The following is a 23,487-nucleotide window of genomic DNA, read 5'->3' as shown; positions in this document are numbered from 1 at the left end:
GGATGTTGTGTGTATGCATATGCATACATTTGAGAGTGGGAACATTTGAATTTTTAAAAGTTTCATTTGTATTAATTAATAAATTAAAAACTTTTCATAATATTTTGACTTCTTAAATTTTAACTTGTTTGGAAAATAAGTAAATGTATCATATTGTACAGAGATATGAACTGGTTAATTAGCTTCTTAAAACTCTGTAAGTCCTATAAGTTTGTGAGAAATTGAGATTTAATTTTTTTTTCCCTGTGATGAAAGAAAAAATTACATAAAAGGATCAACGATAGGATTTAATTTACATTACAGGATAAACTTTAAAAAAAGAAATATATAGTTTGTCAATGAAATTATAGGCATTTGAGAAATTTTTGTCAGAATCTACCATTCTATTTGTTGATCCTATTACAATAAGAGGTTCAATTTATACTAATTAAAGTATTAAAGTATTAATTGCAATCTGTGTCTACCATTTGAAATCTTCAAGTTGAAAGTGTGGATCTTGGTAAGGTGTGACATATTTTACATGCTATACATTTTTTTCATGTAGGCTTCTGGCCCTTCTAGTGAAAGTCTTCTAGGGGAAAGTAGATGAGTTTATGGAAAATTGTGTATTTAAGAAAAAATCGTAGTTAAAAGAACGATATAAAATTGTGGGTATTAAATTTATTTAGGTTACAAATAATAATTTTTAGGCATTTTTAAATATCATTACTTATAATTATTTTTCATAAGATTACATGAGATAGCATTTATATAACAAATTTATATTTTACCTTAAAAAACAATTTCATAAATTTGATGTACTGAAGGACCAGTGTTTTCAGTGGTATAAGGGACGCTGCAATGCTCTTTCCTTTGGATCTACCAAATTTTTTTTAAAGTTGAGTTATACATTTACATTGTGTATGCATAAAATAAATGTATTTATTTTATTATAATGCCTGTAATAAAACAGATGACAATATGTTTTTATTATTATTAATTTAATTTGATGTCTTTCTGCGGTATGAATTTATTATCCATTTAACTGTTTACATATTAACTTATACGTGATTGTCCTTGACTCTCCTTTAGTGTTCTTTGTCTTATTTATAATATATTCTTGGAATTCTTTAACATCATATTTGTTTGGTGTATGTTTTTTTTCATTTTCCATTTCATGTGATTTACATAACAATGAAGTTATTTCATTAGTAAAAAATTTGTTGTGAAATTTTTTATCTTATCTAAATTTATTATTAGCCTTGGATCTTTTAAAGAATCAGCTTCATTTATATAGTATTTAAAGGAAAATAACATCTTTCAAGTTGTGTTCGAGTAAATAATTATGTCATGATTTTGTTATCTTTTTTTGTTTAAACTGATTTCTCATTCTAGAAATAATTACATTATGAGTGTGTCATCTTCAGCTATAATTACAAAGTTTTTTTACAAAACTTTTATTATTAAATATTGACATAGTATTTATTTAGTCAAGTATTAGTAATTTTTTTTATATATTACTGATATTTAAGTATGATTTCATCTGAAATGAAATCGTATGACTTATTAATTTTGAATGAATGCTGCGATGTATTCATATTAAAGTTTGACTGTTATTTATTGATTATTAAATTTGACCTCTGTTTTTTTATTGACAATAAAAATTTATGAAAAATTCAAACAATCCATTTACTTACTACAGTAACCAATGTAATATCTCCACCCAAAAAAAAAAAAATGGATAAAGCAATACTGTATATTAAATTTAATCTTCTTTATACTCTTTCATAACAATTGTAATAATTTGTTTCTATATATATGGATGGACTTTTTTCTATTCAAGGCTGTTGTTACACAACAGATTGGAATAGGAAGTGGAAAATCTTTTATGAAAAATGGAAAAGATTGCAATAGAAAATCTATAGTTGGTTTTGCCTGCATATTCTGCAAAATTATGCTTTCACTGCTGGTATTTTTAAGTCAACACTTTTTTTCAAACACTTGTGAATAGGTTGTTTGGAAAATAGTTTTACATATTTGAATGATAGTTTTGAACCTTTTTTTGCCTAAGTTGTCCATTGACCCTATTTTTTGTGTTAAGAGATTAATTCTTAAGCACTTATGAATAAATTACTTATTTCTTTATTCATATGTATTCATTTTAAAAAAAATATTGATTGTGTTGGGCTAGTGGTAAGGGTAGATTCCTACCTTTCCATCTGGTAGTTCAATAAGATTGAGTTCTAGTTATTTAGAATATAACACTATTGATTACTAAGGTTGATATATATATATTACTAAGATACATATATTATGTTAATATATTTCATCAACTACAACTGCTTATTTCCTTGAAAATGAAGCAACATTAGTTATCCTAGAGACTTTATGAAGAATGCTTAATTCATACACTCGCATAGCATTTTAATATAATCGCTTTATATTTATAGTCAGTTTAATGGTTGTTTTAAAAAATCTGTTTATTCATATGTGTAACTGTAGACTGATGTTCTGTCATAATTACTTTGCTTTTATTTTAATGAATATTTATAGTCTGTAGAAAATATTAAGTCTAATGGCATTCAAACTAGAATATTCCAGGTGAAGGACAAATACAGTGGATTATGTCACAGGGATTGGCAGATATTATAACGTTAGGATGATCCTTCATAAAATTATTTTTATTAAGAACATAAAAATCACTTTAAAATCAATTTTAGTACCACTGAGGAAGAGCATGAAAAAGATCCATAGATTTTTTTACTGTGAATTTCTTACTTGTCTATTGTTACACATTTACTATAAAATTTTGGGTAATAATAGAAAATGATTTACTAGGGGTTTATTTCTCAAAGTTTATTGAAAAAGCCATTTTATCTTAAAAATTGCATAACTGACTGACTAGTTGATTTGTTGTATTCTGACCTTTTAATTCTAATCATTAACACAGAATTAAATTCCTAGTTATAAACTGGCATTTTGTTATTTTCATCCCTTCCAAACTTTTTTATAAATAATAATTATTTGTCACACATTCTCAAAGCTTGTGCGTGGAGTTATGTGTTTTGTAGCAAGTAAAACGATGCCAAATTTTACCTTGATTTAAACTTAAGAAATTACAGATGGAAGACTGAGATGCTACTAATTTAAAACAGAGGTTGGTATACAAGGAGAGTTAATTTTAACTATATTTAGGCTTTTGCTTAATATTTCAACTTTTTTATTTTATAAATAAAAAGGTTAATGAGTAAAAATTAAATAAAAAATTGGTTGCAAAATTTGTGTATTAGTTATTATTTTAACTATTTATACCCTATTTAAAATAAAATTAATCAAAAAAAGTTAGATGTCTGTTTTCTAAATTACACTTAACCATAAACAGTGACAAAGTCAAAAATTAACAATGAATGGATATCCTGCAGAATGTCCATTACTAGCCTTTATTCATATTTTAAAATGATATGGCTTTTGGTAGATTCATTTGCACAAAACTAGCTTTTATTAAAAAAAAAATCAATTGAAAAAAAATCATTAATTAATTATATTTTTAATGATGGTTACAAAACATTCAATGTTTCATGATAGTTTGATTTAAAATAAATATTACTGCATATTATCCCTGAAAAAATTCTTATATAATCTTTTCTATTAAATATAATTAATATATTTTTATTTTTAGTTTTACAATTAAATTACTATCTGAACATTGTACTTCTTGTGTTTATAAACCTTTACAGACCAATTAATTATTAGTACAGATACAGCTAGTTATCAGTTAATTAATGCAGATTAATTACCATCTTCAGCCATGGAGTCAGAATTATTTTTTTTTAGGTGACGTCATGAACTGAATAAATGGTAATAATAGTTCTAATATTAATAACAGCAATGATTATATATTTGATTACATATACAACAATTCACCAAATTAATAATTTGGAAATTAGCCCCTACTAATAAATTATATATATTATTAATTTTTAGAAAATTGAATTTTTGAATTCTAAATTTTCAAGTAAGACTAAAAATTACAAATGTTTTATACATAAGAAAGTACCAGCTTTTGTTCTAAAATCCAGGATGTTTTTATTATCTAATAAATTGTCTTCTATTACTACTCTTCTCTCCATGTTTGGTGCTAAAAAAAAAATAATAGAATATCTTATTTTATAGAGATAGGGAAATTAGCAATAGTTTCTAAATGTTTTGGGAAGTTCTCTTTTCGTCTGTTTTGAATTTCCTTTACACAGGTTGTGATTGGTATTTCCATATCTTAGTTTTTGGAATTGACTGCAATAAAGCTCCAAAATTTGTCTCTTTTATCTCAGAATGTGACAGAACTGTGAATAAGGGTTTATTCCATGTCAAGTGGACCAGGGTCCTCAGTCGACCATCTCCAAACTTCATCAAATTTTTGCGTGGTCATTCACTGTGGTTTTAAATGCCATTTTACCAAATTGTAGCACTATGTTTGATATTGCTGATTTTCTTTGATTTCTTGAAAAAAGGGTACTTATTAGTAGTTCAAGCATAAATTTCTAACTTTGACTTTTAATTTCGAAGGCAGTAATACGCTATTGGTTTGTTTTAATATTTTCGGTTAACATTTTATGCTGAATTCAAATATGTTCATAAGTTTCTTTTAGCATCTGGTTTTGAAATATAGCAGCTGAAATTCAGATAAAATGTTTTTGTGACGTTTTGTAAGTCAAAGTTTTGAGCTTATATAATTTCTTATCTAGTACCTTAATCAGAACGAGACTTTGTAATCTGAAAAAGGACATAATTTTGTGTAAGATCCTAAAGTTTCAAAGCAACTGCAGGCTTATATTTGGAGATATCATCAGATTTGGTCAAAAAGTTTTTAGCTCAATTTTTTACCTACTTTTGAAAGCTTATATCTCAGGTATACCTTCTTAGATTTTATTAATTAAAAAGAGCAAGTTTTAAACTACAAAATCCATACAGTTTGCTTTTTGACCCGTAATTTACAAGTGGCAGAAAAAACAGTTGAAAGATAATGCATCTTTCATACAGGGAGCAAGTTTTTTCGTAATTTTTACGGATTAAATGAATACTTTCTAGTAAAAAGTAATTTTTTATTAAGTAATATCATCCATTTTGATGCCTGTTAATACAAAGGTTAACTGTATTAGCTGTACCTTGACTCCTGTTGAATGAAGAGAAGACAGTTTCAACTAATTATGTCTGCTACTACAAGCACAATTTTTTTAAATATTTATTACACATGCACAAAAATACTAAAATCATAAACCAAATGAAATATAGTTGTAATAGTAATAGCAGAGTGCAATAAAGTATTACAATATTATAGAACACAGTAACTTTAAAATAAAATAAAAATAATTAAAGTAGTCTGAAACCTTTTAGGAAAATTCTTTTAATTCCACTTCAGCTTAAATTGTTTCTCAATCAGAGACTGGATGTATTTTGGATATGTATATTGTCATCCTGATGATATTGTTGATGGTGCTTCAAGAATAAAAAAAAATTGTGCTGTTCTGGAATCCAGCAAGTGTCCTTTATAGGGTTCTGGAATCCAGCAAGTGTCCTTTATAGGGAGCCAATGTTAAGAATGAGCTGCACCCTGAGGGTGCATAAAACTAATGAGAGCATCATGTTCTTCAAAAGATATACCATATATTTTTCCAATCCACCAAGTACTGTCATGCATTCAAGCCACGTATTGGTCTGGTTGCAAGCTGGAAAGTGAGTAGGTTTATCAGTTTCATAAACATCAGCTTCAAAAAATGAAGCATCATTTGAGATTCTGCTGACTTGGATTTTAGCTCTTGGATATTAAGTCTCTTGGTGTCAATATCTGGTTTTCTATAGGTCGCTGAAGACTGGCACATACTGCTAATCGTTTTGTAGTACTTCCAATTCCATCACAAGGTGATTTTCCATGGCTAGTACCAAAGACGTTCCATTCAGCTGTTATCCCAAAGTCTTCTTTGTGGTGGCATAAATTGATAAATTCTTGAAATTCTTGTATTGAGCAGCTAAATCATCATTGAAATAGTGTATATACTTTATTTCAGTCACTGTCATTAGATCAGTTCAGTCAAAAATATATGAACAGCAATGATATAATGGCGCACACAATCACTGATCATGCAAATGATAAGATTCTGAAGCTGGTTTTTATTGTAATAAACCATGAATGGATGGAGTATAGCTTGGCTATTTTTCCAATGGAATCCTTGTAAGCATCTTGCACAGTAAACGAATAGTTCTCAGGAAATTCCATCACGATAATGGTATGATTATCATTTAAATTTTCCTTCAGTTTTTTAGATATGAACTTTGATGTTTTGAAACAAAATAGTGGTTAGTCAGGCAAAAAACCTTTAAGGAAAGCGCTTTTCAATAAAATTTTCCATTAGTCGCCTGTTACATCTTTAATGTGTCTCTGTCTGTATGAATGCACTGCTTATATTCGATTAGTTCCTACAAGTCATAATCTTTAATCTCATCTAATAAATAGGACTTCAATCCAGTTTTTCCTGGACACTCACTATTCACGATGCTGTAGCATGCAATTCTTACATTCCAAGCTGCAGACAGTTTTCTCAGTGAATACCTTGTAGTCGTCCTTGATGGTTATTGCAGATATTACAGTCTTAACATTTTGATGATTGGTACAAACACAAACTGAATGTGTGCCAGCAGCACCAACTGTAATGCACCACTTTGGCCTAAGTTCACAAAATTTTAAGTAGCTAATTTCTCGGTCATAATGAGTGCAGTAAGCTATAAACATCTCTTTTAAGTTGCACAGAAATAGATGTTTCTGCATGTGGACTTTTTCACTGTTGATTCTAACTGAACAAAATCTTTATTTTATGGACAGATTTGGGAAAATTCATACTCTTCAAAAAAATTGAGGAGTCTAATATCATCCTTCAATTTTTTCCTCCTTTTTTTTTCTGGTGTCGTCAAAATACCAATTTCAGATTTGAGCTTCCTGGCCTGCTTCACCATTTGCATTGAAAATGCAAATGGAATTCATCAGCTGTTTTTTCAGTACTCCAGCTACAGGGGTGCCAGTGTCAAAATCTGAACTTGTGGGCAAACTGAGATCAAATGTTTGGCTTTGAGCTCTTCAATCAGATCTTTACATCCTTGACACTGCTAACTCTTTAATGTTTGCATTACATCAGTAACACTCAAACCAACGGCAGCTGCTGCTGTAGTGGCAATAGCATCTTGTGCTCTTCTTACCTTCTGCTTCAGCTAGCCTTTTGAATCCAGTTTGTTGACACATTTAAGCTTCAAAGGAGAGATTCCAAGTGGTGACAGTCAGGCATCCATTCTTCCAGAAGCCTCTAGCATTTCCACATCACTAAATTCTGATTCTGGTTGATCATTCTTTGGCCGAATCTCTCTTTGAGACAATTCTTACCTACATCGTGGGTATAACTTTTGATCTGGCTTCAAGTCATAATTTGTTAAAGTTTTAAATTGATCAGCAGAATCAATATCAATCAATAAGCCACAATTTTTTTGTGGCTTTTTCAAATGAATTACAGCAGTTCTGTAGGAATTCAAACTTTGTCAGCAAAACAACTTTATGATAGGAACATATGTCAGCATTTTCATTAGAGCTAATTCTAGATTCCTGCTGATAGTTCTTTCACAGGCAACAAAAAAGCTTTTCCATAATTAAACATTAAAGACTTGGGGCATTCAGAGCCACCAGGCTTGACAAAATGGCAGGGGCCAAGAACTTCACTCATTTTGAAACAATTCAAAACACAGTTGGAGATAACAATAAATGTCACAACTGATTATAGAAGTTGTTCACTAACAACTATGCTAATTCACAAAATGTTGATGCTTATATACCTTTTCTTCAAAGTAAAGAACGGAAGTTCTAGAATGTTCCAGAAGAAATGGGATTTTCCTGAAATTTCTGGAATGTTTTGGAGAATGGAGTTTTGCAGAATGTTCTAGAACTTTCTGTAATGTAGAATGGAGTTTTCCAGAGGATTCTAGAAATTTCTAGAACAATTTAGAAAATGCATTTTTTCAGACCAGCTTAGAAAGTTCTGCACTAGTTCAACATTTTCTGGGACACTGCAAATTCTTTTTAAGATATTGTAAATTTTAGAACATTCTTTAAAAAATCTAATAATATTCTTAAGCATTGAATGTTTTTCCACCTTCAGCTGTTTTAGTTAACTAGAAATGTCTGCAGATTAAAAATCTGTCACATGTAAAAGATTAATTATCTTTGAAAAGCTTTCTTATCTACTATAATATACAGATCAGAAAACAAAATGCATGGATTATGTTGCTTAAAAGCTTACCTTTCCACATATTATAGAACTAACAAAATTTGAGAAGGTATACCTGAGATATAAGCCTTCGAATATAGGCCAAAAATCATGATAAAAAATTGTTGACCTAATTTGGTGATGGATTTCTCCTGACATAAGATTCCAGTTGCTTTGAAATTGCAGAATCCTGTGCATAATTATTCCTTTTTTCAAATTACAAAGTCTCATTTCGATTAAAGAATTAGATAAGGAAATGTATAAGCTCAAACTTTGACTTCCAAAATGTTGCGACTAATTTTTGACTGAATTTCAGCTGCTATATCTCAAAATCAGGTTCCAAAAGAAACTTGTGACTATCATATTCAGATGTAGCATAAAAAGTTAACCAACAACAGTCTCAAAATTCAAATCTGTATCTTTATAATAGTCAATTTTGTTAGTCGAAGATAACAATTTTGACATGTTTACAAACTATAAGTAAGAACCCCTTTTTCAAGAGGCCATAAAAAATCAGCCATAGCGGTTTAAGAGCTGCAATTTGGTAAAGTGCCATTTCAGACTATGGGGAACCTCCACCAAAGATTTGATGATATTTGGGGATGGTCAACTGGGGACAATTTTCAAAACTGGACCACTTGACATGGAATGACCCAATAGATTAACAAAATGGGTAGGATAATGTCCACTTGTTTGAACTGTGTGTATTTTATTGAGATGTGAGGTTTTAAACACCATTTTTGACTAAAGAGTTTGCGAAATTTTTGGTGAAAAATAATGATAGATCGTTAGAAATGATGTCATAATTTTATATTTTTATATTCTTTATCCAATATTTATCATTTTCAAAAAAATAAATGTGTAGTCTCGTATCTTTTCAGGGCTACATTGCTGCATCTTTTGTTTATTAAAGAACCTCTAAACGTTCACCAACAAAATAGTCATAGTCGTGCATATATATGCAATACATATTGAATTACCTGTACTAATTTTGGTTTGTACCCTGTTGCTCAAAATACTGTTTTTCAATTTAAATTTTCATCAGATGTGTGCAATGATTTTTTTTAATAAGTTAAAGTAATGCTTTGTAGATTATTATCTTGCTAAATGATTAAAAGTCTGTAAAAGTTATTAAATTGAATGTTAATTTCTATAATCCATAATTTCTGTAATTTCTTACATAATTTTTTTACTGAATTATTAATTTTTGATTAAAAAATGGTAAGACACGTTGCCTGTTATTTCTTTGAAATTTATGTTTGTTATGATAATTCAAAAAAATCTAATTGTACAGTTCTTACAGTAGGAGAAATTGAGCTGTGAAAAATTATGTGTAAAGTTGTACACAACCATTTATTTGAAACAAAATTGATTGTGGATTTTCAGTATATTATATATGTAAAAATAACTACATTTAGTCAGGTAGTGTTATTTTAGTTTTTATTACCATGTATTGCATTATAATTTACAGATAGTTAGTCAGATGATGGATGCTGATAAAATGAAAGTTCATTATGAAAGATTAACAACTGATTTACTTGAATGGATTCGAAAGAAAATTACAGAGTTGGAGGATCGCAATTTCCCAAATTCATTGGAAGGAATACAAAAGGAATTACTTAGGTTTAAACAGTACCGTACAGTTGAGAAACCACCAAAGTGAGTTTTTAACTTAATAACTTATTTATATGTTAAATATATATACTTAAGACATCATCATCAGGAGATTTCTGCATTTACACATTTCTCACACAAATTGTTTTCATTCTTTGTTCTTTTTTTCTATTTATTTCAGTACTGGTAGTATATTTTATTTTAGATCTTCCTATCATCATTGTTTTTTCCTCTTTTTACCAATTTCTGTTAATCTTTCTGATATTCTTTTCTTTAATTGGTATTTAAGTAAGCCTTGAATCCACATTTACCATTTCATGAATTTGTCATTTCTTTCTTTATTTTTCTCATTTTATCTCTGTAATTCATTTATTTCCTTTAATCTATTCTTTTTTTTTTTTAATTGTGTCTGTGCTATGTGTACATTTTGAGTTATATTTATATGCTATCTTTATTATGAAAGTAGATTTTGTTGGTTAATTTTAATAACCAATAAAAGAAAATAATATTGTTTTAATGTCATTCAAAATTAGTTGTTAAAATATATATACAGTAGACCCCCAATAATTTGTCACCTTTGGGAGCTAAGGGGTGATGAATTAATGAAAATGACAAATTACCGAATAGTATAACAAAAGTTGGGTTACATCAAAATTAATAGTGTATTGGTCTAACTGTTATCATCCCCCCTCCCATTATTAAACGTGTCATAAAAAGACTGCAAACTGATGAAATTTAACTACATTATTCTACTCAACATTTAGAATTTTATTATACAGCAGTATGTATGTAGTATATTTACATAAGTAAACCATTCACTAAAACAATTTTTTATAAAAATTATATATATACTATACTGTAATGTACTTAAAAAAAAACATCACTGCACATAAAACACTATAATATGCAAGCCAAAGACTAACACTCAGTAATTACAGAACATTGTAGGCCTATGTTTTATTATTTAAACAGTTCTATCTATAAAACCTATTAACTAAAAGGGACTGTATTTAAATTTGTTTACATATTTACAATTCATTTTATTTTTTGAAAAAAATTGTAATTTTTCTTTGCACTTTAACGTTCCTTTCATTTGCTAATGCGAATTAACGAACTTGTTGCATAGTAATTAACTTCACCACTTGTGCTTCTTTTTGATCAGAATACCACTCGATGTATTTTGTCACCATCTCCACAACTTCTTTGCAGCTTATTTTATTCGCCGGATTATCATTGAATTCTTCATATTCTGCACCTTTCTTTAAATTTTCTTTATTTTTAATGATTAAAAATTTCTTAATTAAATATAATATTTCGTAGCCTAGATCTGTGTTGTCTAATTTTAGCCATTCTTTTATCTCCTTATTTATAAAATCATTTAAACTAGGAATGCTGTTAAAAATTTCTTTCAATTTCAAATTTTTGTATGCATTTTCTTCTTCAGTTTCTGCTTCTGATAGCTGGTAAGGCCACAGTTTATTACAGCTCAACTTCAAGGTCTTTTCCAGGATGTCTTGCCAAGCATCAGCAATCTTTTATATTGCATCCTTTATGGTGTACTGTTTCCAAAAATCTTCTACCTATAATTCATTTTTTCAGAAAATTAAATTTTACATAATTTTTTATAATGTTACTTCATACTTACTATGATCCCTTGGTCCATAGGGAGGAATAAATAGCTTGTATTTGCTGGAATAAATACAGTGATTATATTGCCATCTAGTGCTTTCAGTTTTTCAACCAGATGGCAAGGAACATTATCCGTCACAAGTAACACCTTCTCTGGTAAATTATTTTTTCTAAGATGTTGCTGGACTTCTAGGCATAAAACAGTATTAAAACCACTGGCTAAAAATTTCTTGCGTCATCCAGGCACTCCGTTATGAAAAATATTTCACTGGTAATAAGTCATGATTTATATGTTTAAAAACTCGAGTTTTTTTGACTTGCCACTAACAGCTAGAGGAAGTCAATGACAGCTGCTTGCGTTAAAACATACAAGAACAGAAGAACAGAGATGCATTCTTTCCTTACTTTGTATCCAGCCGCAGAGCTCTCGGAAGAAGATGCTTAGGTTTTCTTAGGAAGCGCCTTTCAGGACAATCCCATCTCGTCGCAGTTATACACCTGCATATGACTTAAATTAAGACTTTTAATCTTTGAACTAAATTTATCACAGTTGTCAGATACAACCTGACTGTCAGCGGTTAATTTTTCACCCTGAATTGCAAGCTGACAAATTCTGTGCCTTGCTTTAAATCCATTTAGCCAACCCTGGCTGGCTTTAAAATCTGGATCGTCATTTAATCATTCATTCATTTGAAAAGCAGCCTCAATAATTAATGAGCCACTTAAAGGGTATGCCTTGACTTCGATACTGTGTGAAGCAGATGTACACTGCCTCCCTTCAAGTTCAGCATTTTTTGCTGTTTTATAATCTTTCTGGTTGTTATATCAACTTCCATTTTACTCACAAATTTTCTATTTTATCAGAATTTTCTTTAATATCATTTACTGATGTATGAGAGATTCCGAACTCCTGTGATAGTTTAGTGGCACTTTCACTCTTATGCAGGCGTTGAAGAATCTCAAACGTTTTTGTCAATTCTAAACTTTTATAACTTCTATGTTTGCTGGACATTTTTGCTCCGTAATTACAGTATACAGTAATAGGTATGACACTACAACACTAGTATGAACAACTGCTTCACACAGCACAAAGTTCAATACTGTAATGAATTTCAGAAACGAAAAGGAAATGATGTAATACAGTATTTTTGATAAACTACTATACTGTGTAAGAAATATGTAAATACTAATTATATAATAGTGCCCAAATGAAAATTTTTTTATGAATGAAAGATATGTAAAGTAACTTTATCGTTCTTTTCTCTCATAATTACTGTAATTTATACATAACATATAGTAGGCTCATATAAAAACATCGGTTGGAATTAAGTGTATTTTTATGCTGTGGGCCTAAACAGATAGAGTACTTTTTATTAGCAATTAAGAATTTAATCTACTTTTGTGTATCAGTATTGTAACTAAAATAAAAATCACAAATTTTCCAGAGGGCTGACAAATTATTGAATGACATGAATTAACGGGTGATGAATTATTGGGATCCTACTATATTTCTTTAAAAGTGAAATATAGTTATTGATTGGACTTTAATTTGTTTTCTGAGTAAAAGACATTTGTTTCAATACATGAATCTTTTCAATAACAGTTTCTTTTGTAAATTTTCTATTTTGTAGTCCTTTTTTATATTCAAAGTGAAAAAATAATATTATACTAGGAAAAAAGTGGGCCTAAAAAAGTGAGAAAATGTTACATGGTTTATGTTTCATTACACATGATTTTGTTAAATGTTTTAGCCAATTGTAAATAAATAACATTCATGAATTTAGTAAACTAATAACATCAAAAAGCTTCAAATTCCTTTTAGCTGTTTGCTAATGAGTTCTGATTTTTTAACACAGCATTTTTTTATCTCAATACTTTTTTTTATCTCTAAACACAAATATAATTTAGGCAAATCATTTGTATCAAGAAGTACAAATCATTCAAACAAATCACTCATTCAAGAACTGTCAATGACCTGTTTGAACGAGTGAGTTGTTCGAGAAGTATAAAGCGTTTGTATGCTGTGCGCAGCCATCCAGCCTACCGCCATTGGTTTTCTCTATGCCAATAGCAGCTAAAATAAAAATGTGAGCACATATAACAGACAAACCCACACACCATCCTTTTTTGTAATATTATCCGAGGGAAATTTATGAAATGAGGGTTGGTAAAAAAAAATGAATTTTTGCATTGCCAGTAAATAGGTAATTCTTGTCTTTGAAGTTCTGATTTATGACAAACATTGTGATAAGTGTTCATAAGCAATCACTACTCAGTGGTGAAATTTAAATTTATTCCACCACCGGGAAGTATAACTGATCTAAATTTGTTGAAAATTAATTTAAATTGTTTAATTTTTTCAGCTAGGTCTTGTTTTTGGTATCAATGGTACTGTTTTCTTGACATTTTGATAACTGTCTCTGCATTTTTAAAGTAATTTAAAAATAAAGTAAAGACATTTATTGTTTATTGTTAAGAGAAGCGTATTATGTTAGTATATAAAATAAAATTTTTTAATTCATGTATTTTATGGTGGTTTATCTTGGTGGTGTTCCTAAGGTAGTGCTAAATATTTAAACATTTTTTTTTCATTTTTCATTTGTTCCGGATTTAGAACTTTCAAAAATGAAAATGTTTAAGCAAATCTTTTAATGTTATATTACCAAAAAAAACTGATTAATTTTTCTTTTTAATGTGAAAAATATTGGTGTTTGTAAATAGTTAACCATATATCTTATTACAAAAAAAAGCAACTCACTGCAATTGAGCAAAAGATTTATTGAAAAAGTAAATACATTTTTTTTACGAAGGAAGAATTAAATAAAGAAAAACTTCTGATTTCTGATTGCAGGATTCTTTAGTTAGATAGAAATGGATAAAAGACTTGACAGTTAATAATAAATGTTTTAAAATTTGCAGTTAAATAAAAATTTATCTGTACCCCAGTTCTTATATGACCTATAATAGATTTTTTGTGCTTTTCATATAATAAGACAATTCCTTTCTGTACTTTCTCACAAAGTTTCACTTATATTAACGTAATATGTTGATTATTCTATTTTATTTCAAGGAAAGACAAAAAGAATGTTGTGTAATGAATTTATAGATTTTTATAACAATACTAATATCATAATTAAAGGAATAATTTGTTTTAATTTACATATTTATATAATTTGTATTTCAGGTATAAAGAACGTAGTGAGATAGAAGCTTTATATTTTCATATAAATACACAGTTGAAGTCATTAAATCAGCCCCCATTTTCACCACCTGATGGCCAGCTTATACATGATTTAGAAAGATGTTGGGAAGAATTAGAAGGTGCTGAACATCGACGTGAAGTTGCTTTACGACAAGAACTGTTGAGACAAGAACGATTGGAACAATTAAATTATAAATTTGAAAGAAAGGTATTTATGACAGAGTATTTCTACATGTACTGTGTACATGTTCCTGTCCAACATTCCTTTTAAGCAGGCATACAAATTATTTTTGTTCAGTGTCAGGATATTTTTAATTTATTCATTATTAACTTTTTATGACATATTGCAACTTCAGAGGAACATAGGAATGTGTAGTTCAGATGAATGAGGCCATTTTCTATTGACCACTTATCAACAGGTGTTAGGAAAAGATGAATAAATTAATATATGTTCTTTCTTTCAATCTCATTATATTTTTAATAATTAGTGTGAAAGGTAACATACAATTTTACCTTATAGTATGCATAGTGTTCACTATTAATTTACATGAAGGTACAATATTGTAACAATTAAGTCCATGACATAACAGTTTAGTAAGCTTTAGAAAATACACTTTTACAGTTCTTAAAAAAAAATTATAAATTAAAATGTTGGAAATTTATAATCTTTAATACAACAGTAAAAGATAAAATAATTTTATTTTTAAAACAAATAAGTTTTCCAAATTCATTGGCTTAAACTGTTTCAAAAAAGTGATTAAATTTATAATAAAAAATTCATATTATTAAAATAGTTCAACTCTAGTCATTCCTTTAAAATTTTCCGTGAACCCATGCAATCAAAACTCACTTCTCATAAAAGTATCTGCAACAAGTTACTAAAAAAAATTGCCCTGCTTACTTAGTGTGGGGAACACTAAAAAAAAAATTTTTTTATGATCTGAATAAAACTTTTCTGGCTGTGCTGCTACATGAATATTTGCATCTGAATTTAAAATATTTTTATTTTTAATCCTGAAATATTCTCCAAAATATTGGAACACCATGATTAGTTATCTCTTAGTAGCATAAACATTATGCAATTGTTGTTTACAAAGAAGTGTATTTTTGTGTGTTTACTGTATTAAGAAAGTAACTTCATGTTTCAAATACAAAACAATTGATTTTGTTGCTCTTTTTCTTTTCCATGTATATAAAGTCCAATCTGTGGTTTTGTTTCTCAGTGCGGTTCTTTTAGCATGAGTGTTGTATTTTGTTACATATTCAATTAATGTACGATACAATATTTTGTAAAAAGTTTTTATTGTGGTTTACTTTACAAACTTTTTAAATTAGTTCTGTCACATTTGACTAGTTATGGCTGAATTTAAGTCTGTTGTCAAACATAAAAAACTTTGAAGACAGGTGCCCAAAATTATAAACAACGTGTATGATTTCATGAAGAAAGAATCTTTAGCAGTAGAAAAATTAAAAAAATGATAAGCATTTAATTACTACACAGAAGTGTAAAGAGTAAACTTCAGCTGCCTATGGCATTTCCAGGATTCAGGTTCAAAGCCTAAAAAAAGAAAAAATAGAACTTCTTTAATCTAAGGGGTCAGAACGTTCATTCATTACCCTAAAAAAAGAAACATTCTTTTCACTTGAAATGTTCATTTACTGGATTAGATGATTTTGATAGAGGTGTGGTTAGGCAAACTGTGAATGAATTTCGCTCAAAGGTAGGGGAGCTGCCAACAAACTCTGTAAAGTATTGAAAATTAGAATTAATTTTAACGACAGAGAAACTAGTTTAAGAAAAATTTTGAAAGAATTAGGTTTTAAGTGGCATAAAACACAAAACAAAAGGAAAGTTTTAGTTAAAAAACATAATGTTAGGCAAAAAAGGATTTCATACTTGTAGGCAATCAGTGATTTTAGAAAATGTAATTGGGTGATTGTATACTTAGATGAATCCTATGTTTTATCATATAATTCAATGGAAAAATCATAGGTTTTAGGACAGTGTTGCAGGACTTCTTTTACTAATAAGTAAGGGTAAATGCTTAATTATAATTCATGCCGAAAGTTAAATGGGTTTTATTCCAAATGCAATGTTAACTTCAACAGCCAAATTAAAAAGTGGTGATTACCGTGATAGCATGAATACTAAAAATTATTTGAAATGGGCTGAAGAAAAATTAGTTCCTAACCTTTCTTCCTGAGTCTGTGTACTTATTGACAATATTCTGCATCATAATACTCTTTCTGAAAAATTTCCAGTGTCACAAGCAAGAAACAAGACATGACTGTTTTGCTACAGAAACATCATATTCCATTTTCATCTCAGATGCTTAAACCACAATTATACAAACTAATTAAGTTGAACAAAAGTAACATAAAATTATACTAATTTGACGACATGATGAAAAGAAGTAGGAATCAAGTTCTGTGGCTTCCATCTTATCATCCCCTGATTTAAATCCAATTGAGATGATATGGTCAGAGGTAAAATGACATGTTGCAAGCCACAACACAATGTTTAAGATGTCAGAAGTGCAGAAACTGTGTGAAGATAAAATGAATTTAATGAGCAATGAACATAGGAAACCTTACTGTGAAAAGGTTAAAAAATCGAAGGTGAATATTGAAGCCAAGAATAGATTCTCTGATAGAATCTTTCATTGTCTCTTTATGTAGTGACAGTGATAATAGTGACAATTACACTGAAGATAATGATGACAGTGAGGAGAGCGTTCTAACTGAGGAATTAAACAGATAATTGATTTTCCAGTAAGTAATTAAAGGTACAGTAATAACCGTATATCACAATATTTATCATGTAATTGGTAAAAGATAATATTTTGTCATCCATTGTTACATTTATAATATTTAGTGCAGAATTAGTCGAATGTATCATTTCAAAATTGTTGTATTCATTTGTTAAAAATAGAACAATTATTTTGTAGGGGATTACTAAGAGCGAGGAACATGTTTTTACGCTGGGTAGTAATAGCTTCTTCTGTTTTCAATTTATCATCTTTTTGTAATTTTATTATCAAAATGCTGCTCCAGGAGACATTTTATATTTGTGAATCAATCTAAAATTATAGCGAATGTGTTTGCTGTATAGTCAAGGATGGCAAATTGATGTATTTGCCAAACCTTAAACTCTGAATTTTATCAAAGATTATAAACCTGACATTGCTGTAATGAACTAATATAGTTGATTTATGTTATGTATATTAAGTAATTTTATAGATTCACTATTATTTTGTATATTTTGTTAGTTTATTTACATCTCTTAATGCTGTTTTGGTGATTAAAAACATAAGCAACTGATGTTACTTTTAATTCTTTTTTTTTGTAGAGTGTTTTGCGAGAGGGTTATCTAAAAGAAATGATACAGGTGTTGTCAGATCCAAGATATGGCAGTAGCTTGGCCCAAGTTGATGCTACTGTTAAAAAACATGAAGCCATCAGTGCCGACATATTAGCTAGGGTATTTATTTTAACAATAATTTTTAAATAACAAACTAGTTATTTTTAGTTTTTTGTATAACTTGTTATTTTATTTTAACAGTTAGTTGTTACAAATTATCTTATTAAAATATGTGATTGGATGAATGATTATATTTCATTGATAGTGAGTATATGTTACTAACAAATCTATGTACATCTATGTATATTGTATAATAGTGTGATGGGAAACATTTTAATTAACTGGTTTATATCATTTTTAACATTTTTTAATTGCTTCTCTATAATTGTCATTATTATTATTATTATTGTTATTGCCATTTAATAGTTTTTTTTTGTGTAGTCATCATCAAAAAACTTTCTCTTAATTACCTTAATTGGGATTACTCAATTCCATTTATTTTATTTGACCCTCAGCAATATTTTTCTTTATTGGTTTTTTCTTTCCATACTTTTAATTTTATTGTTTTTTATATTTAGCATTAATTATATATATATATATATATATATATATATATTTTATTTTGTTTCAAACTAGATTTCATTTGTTTTTGGTTGTATAATTATGTATTATAAACATATCATGCTACTGCAATACACGTTTCGATATTTTATTTAGTAAGCTTCTTGATCCCAAAAAAGAAAAAGTCATTTGGTTACATTAGACTCATTTTTTCACAGCATCAGTTAACTCCTCATTCAAATTTAATTTCTTCCCTAACAAAAATTCCTTAATTGGGGTGAACAGATAGTAATCCAATGGTGTTAAATCCAGGCTGTAGTGGGGATAAATAGCACATCCCATTTGAGCTCTCGTAGCATTTCCATAATTAAAACAGCAGTGTGAGGCTTGGACACTCAACAGGAGGCTTGGAGACTCTTTACTTGATGAGAAAGTTAAAGTAGAATATTTCCTATGAATCTCAAAAGAAGGTTCTGTTTTTCAGATGAAAATATAGTTTTTGCTTCCTGTGGTGAAGGTAAGTTTGGATTTCCATCCCTGTATGCTTGCTTGTTTTGTCTGTGTGATGAATTAGTACACCCATTTTTATTACAGGTTATTTGATTATTTAAAAATATTTCTATTATTTCCAAATTGTATATATTGTATACAACTGTGGCTTCTTTCTTTATGCTCAGAGTAGAAAAGGCAGTAAATATACACCTAGCTTTTATTTTTCTGAATTTGAGATTATTTTGTTTTACTGTTTTCACATTCCTGGTACTTATTTAAAGTTTTTCAATGAGCTTTGCTCTTTTAGTTACATTTTCTCAGATAAGTGCTTCAGCCTCAACTGTTTTGTCTTCTCTGATGGATTTTTTTACCAACATTCATGTGGTTCATTTCCAACACTACCAACCTTTTCATAATGACTTCATATACAGTGGACTGAGGCACTCACACCCAGACTAATTATTAAATATTGTTTAAATGTAAGATGAATGATTCCTTTATTTATCAACATTTTAATTATAAGTCTTTGTACTATTTTGCAGCTTATTTATGCTCATACATATTGAAATATTAAATTTTAATATTTATTTATTAACTTTTCATTATTATTATTTAGAGAAATAAAATCTGATTGCTTGGAAAGGAAATGATTTCTAAAGTTAGATTTGTAATTTATAAGATTAAGTGAAAGTTCATTTATTTCAACACTGTGATATAAACTAGTTAAATACTTAGCATTAAAAGTTATCTTGAATTAATTGTTATTATTTGTTTATAATTTTATTCTGCAAATATTAATTTTTTTATTTTTGTTAATTTAGGAAGAAAGATTTCATGATTTACGCAATATGAGTGAAGAACTTGTCAGAGAAAATTACAGAGGCAAAGATAGAGTTGTAAGGCGTGAAGCAGAGGTTATGCAACGATGGGGAGAATTATTGCAGTTGCTCGATAAACATAGAGCTAATCTTAATTCATTATGCAGTTTAATGGCTGTTTTAAGAGAAACAGACACAATATTAGCAACCATCAATGATCTTGAGGTAATTAATAACATAATTTTTATTTATGGTACTACATATTTCAATGGTTGAAATCTGTAACTGTATTGTTTGGTATATATTTGAAGCATACATTAATTGTAGTTTTCAAAGTATTCTTTTTTATTTAATTTTTTAACATAGGTGACATTCCAATCAGAAGATGTGGGTCCACATTTGTTGGCAGTTGAAGATTTGTTACAGAAACACAGTTTAACAGAAATGCAAGTTTCAGTGGCAATGGGTGAAACAGTTAGAAGGCTAAATAGGCAAGGTCAACAGTATATTGCTTCGGGACATAAAGAGGCGCCTTTGTTACAAGCTAGACTGGAACAATTAAATACTGCACATAACAAGTAAGTTCATTTTTTACTGTTATGCAGAAGTGCATTAATATATAGATTTAAAATTTTCCAAATTTATTTTTCTGTTTTAGATATGTGCACATTTCCTGCATGTTGCTTTCCTTGCTTGTGTTTATCTGTTTTGATTTTCCTTACTTATCCATTCTTATTTTTTTCCTAAAATGAAAATTCTGTGACACATGTAGAGTATATTCTCTTTGTTATTCTACTCAATTTATTGTTGTCTTCCTTTTTGCAATAGGCTTGTATTGATGATAATTTTGCTATAATCTTTTTCTACAGTTGTTTTCCTGTGCTTCATGTTTGTACAATTTAAAATAAATCCTTGTCTTATTTCTTTATATATTTAAATATACCATTTTTTTTTTTTGGTTAGAAATGCTAATAGAATGCATCCAGTAAAATTATATCCATTGTTATATAACTTCTGAAATATATTGGAAATAGTTTACTTACTGCAGCAACTGGTATTTTCTCCTTCACTATAAATTTCACTTCACTTTATCTGCACTTTTCAATTTTCAGGATCTAATACCCAAAACATTCCTGATGTTACATAATGTATCAAAGGAATGCAATTATGATTCTACCTGATTCTTGTAAAGATTTCTGTATTTCCAATCAATTTTCTTTGTAGTTTTAAATATTTTCTTCCAGTTCAAAAGCCTTTATAAAATATTTTTTAAAGATTGACAGTTAGATTTTGTTAATTTTGACTGCCTTCTCAAATTTCCAAGAATGCTAATTTAAATAAAATTATTCTTGATAATCAAATTAATGAAAATGAATCGAACATAACCACTTGATGTCCAGTTGCCTTTGTAATATGATTGTAAACTGCTTCTCTATTTAACTTGATAGTTCCATAAAATACGGAATGTTCAGGAAGTAGAAAATTAGAGTGTAAAGTAAGGTTATTGCCAACAGCCGCATTCCATGAAGTGGTTTCTGTAGATCACTGAAATTAAGAATTCACTCCATGCTGTTTTTAATAGTATATAATGATTTCATTCAAATTTTTTTCGCTTAAAATACTTAAACTAAAATAAAAAAGTAAGTGTCTGTGTGAATTATTGCCTACTAACTTTTCCTCATCCAATATTGAGATTTTTATACACTTCTTTTAGCACAAATGTAGAAAAAAGTGGTGAATAGATAATAAACTATTTATATTTGAACATTTTATGTACTTAAATAATTATTTCTAATATATAATTTTCATTAAAACAACAGGTTAATGGAAAGTAGTAAAAGACGTAGGGCTCGTTTAGAAGAAGCTAGAAACTTCTATCAGTTTGTAGAGGATCATGAGGATGAAGACGGTTGGTTAATTGAAAAGCAAAGAATTTGTACTGCTGGAATTTCAGCCAAGGATCTGCGTGCCATACTCAGTTTACAACAAAAACACAAAGTATGTTTTTTTTCTTCTTTGTTTTAGTGCATGAAAATTTTAAATGTTTTTGTTTTAAGATAGCCAGGTTGTATAAGTAATTTAACTTGACTGATCTATATGTGTGTTTTGTCTTTATATTAATCTCATTTCTATATTAAGGCTTATCCTATTACTATTGTTAAAAATAATTTAATATAGAATAATATAATATAATTATAATTTAATATAAGTATATGTTTACAGTTTCTGAGTAAAATAAGTAAATGTTTTGTTGAAAATATACTTAAGTTCATTTTGAAATGTATTAATAAAATAAATTCAAACTTATAAATTTAAACACTTTTGGGCATCTATAATCAAGAATATTTTAATTTGTAATTATATTTATTAACATGGTTTTTATATTTTAATTATCCTATTAGTTAGAAATTGGTCACATTCCTGTGCAAGACTGGAGCACAAGTAAACACAAAAAGTAATGAATGAACACTCACTGACAATTCTCTTCCTGATGTTATCTGTTAAAAACTTGTATTAATAAAAGTAAATGTTCAACAACAGAAAAATATTTGTGTTACTTTTGAGACCAATTTAATAAAGTAAGACAACAAATTAAGTCAAGTGATGCGAACTGCAGATTTTTAAATTTATGTTAAATAGTCTAAAAAAAGTTTGTAATTTATTAATGATATATTTTGATTTGTTTCATTTTCAGGTATTAATGGATGAAATGAAGGTACGAAGACCAAAATCTGAACAGGTATGTGAAGCTGGTCGTGCCTTGGTCTCAGAAAAACATCCTAGGCATGAAGAGATCAATGCTAGAATACGTAGCTTACAAGAACATTGGAATATATTAAATGATTTAGCCAATACACGAAAAAAGCAATTTGAAGATGCTGCTGAAGCTTTTCAGGTGTGTTTATTTTTCTATTAGTAACTAGGACATGACTCATGCTAGGTCCCAATTGGCTCTGGTCTACTTGAAGTCCTGTTCCATACTGGGACTGAGTTTTGACAAAACACATCTTGTTAGTATGACTGACTGATGAATTGTGTACAAAAAGTCGCCAGTTTCTGGTGTTGTAGGTAGCTGTTAGTTTCTAGTGACATAGAAATAATGTCAAAATGTTAACTGTGTTGGTTGATTGTATGATTTGTATGATTTGTATATTTAAAATCATACAAATATTGACCTATATTGTTTGGGCAGCCTGGAAGGCTATGGTTTCAAACATAGGGCAAACCCATTCAACCAGATTTTCTCAAAGTTTAAATCTGATTTGATGAATGTAGTGTCTGTCTTATCAGACCAAATTTGAGTTTCATATTACGTAGCAGGTGGCCCTAGACTAGTCTCTGTGATTGATTGGTTTTGATAGCAGAGAAGCTTTTGTCATGCACAGTAAGCCAGCTGAAGTGCATGGTGAGACAGCCCCAGACTGGGTCTGCACCTTATAAAAAGTCATTGTTCTTGGTAAAACTCTTCTGAATCTGGGGAAGAATGATTTATGTATGTGTCCTTTGAAGGGGACGTACTGAATTCTAATT

The 23,487-nt window shown here is 28.8% G+C and overlaps 1 protein-coding gene across 4 annotated transcripts in view; it reads left to right on the top strand.

The window, feature by feature from the left end:
- kst (spectrin beta chain, non-erythrocytic 5 kst) overlaps window positions 1-23,487 on the top strand; it is a 307,475-nt gene that overhangs the window by 173,644 nt on the left and 110,344 nt on the right. For all 4 annotated transcript variants that reach the window (XM_075371630.1, XM_075371631.1, XM_075371632.1 and 1 more), the window contains exons 8-14: window positions 9,751-9,938; window positions 14,707-14,932; window positions 18,074-18,205; window positions 19,960-20,181; window positions 20,323-20,534; window positions 21,777-21,954; window positions 22,652-22,852. In XM_075371630.1, coding sequence (XP_075227745.1) covers window positions 9,751-9,938; window positions 14,707-14,932; window positions 18,074-18,205; window positions 19,960-20,181; window positions 20,323-20,534; window positions 21,777-21,954; window positions 22,652-22,852 — 1,359 coding nt within the window. The remainder of the gene's footprint in view (window positions 1-9,750; window positions 9,939-14,706; window positions 14,933-18,073; window positions 18,206-19,959; window positions 20,182-20,322; window positions 20,535-21,776; window positions 21,955-22,651; window positions 22,853-23,487) is intronic.

This window comes from Lycorma delicatula, chromosome 7 (genome assembly GCF_047948215.1).
Source record: "Lycorma delicatula isolate Av1 chromosome 7, ASM4794821v1, whole genome shotgun sequence".
In the NCBI taxonomy this organism is placed as follows: domain Eukaryota; kingdom Metazoa; phylum Arthropoda; class Insecta; order Hemiptera; family Fulgoridae; genus Lycorma; species Lycorma delicatula.
Note: the sequence above shows the minus strand (reverse complement) of the source record. Positions and strands in the feature narration are given on the sequence as shown.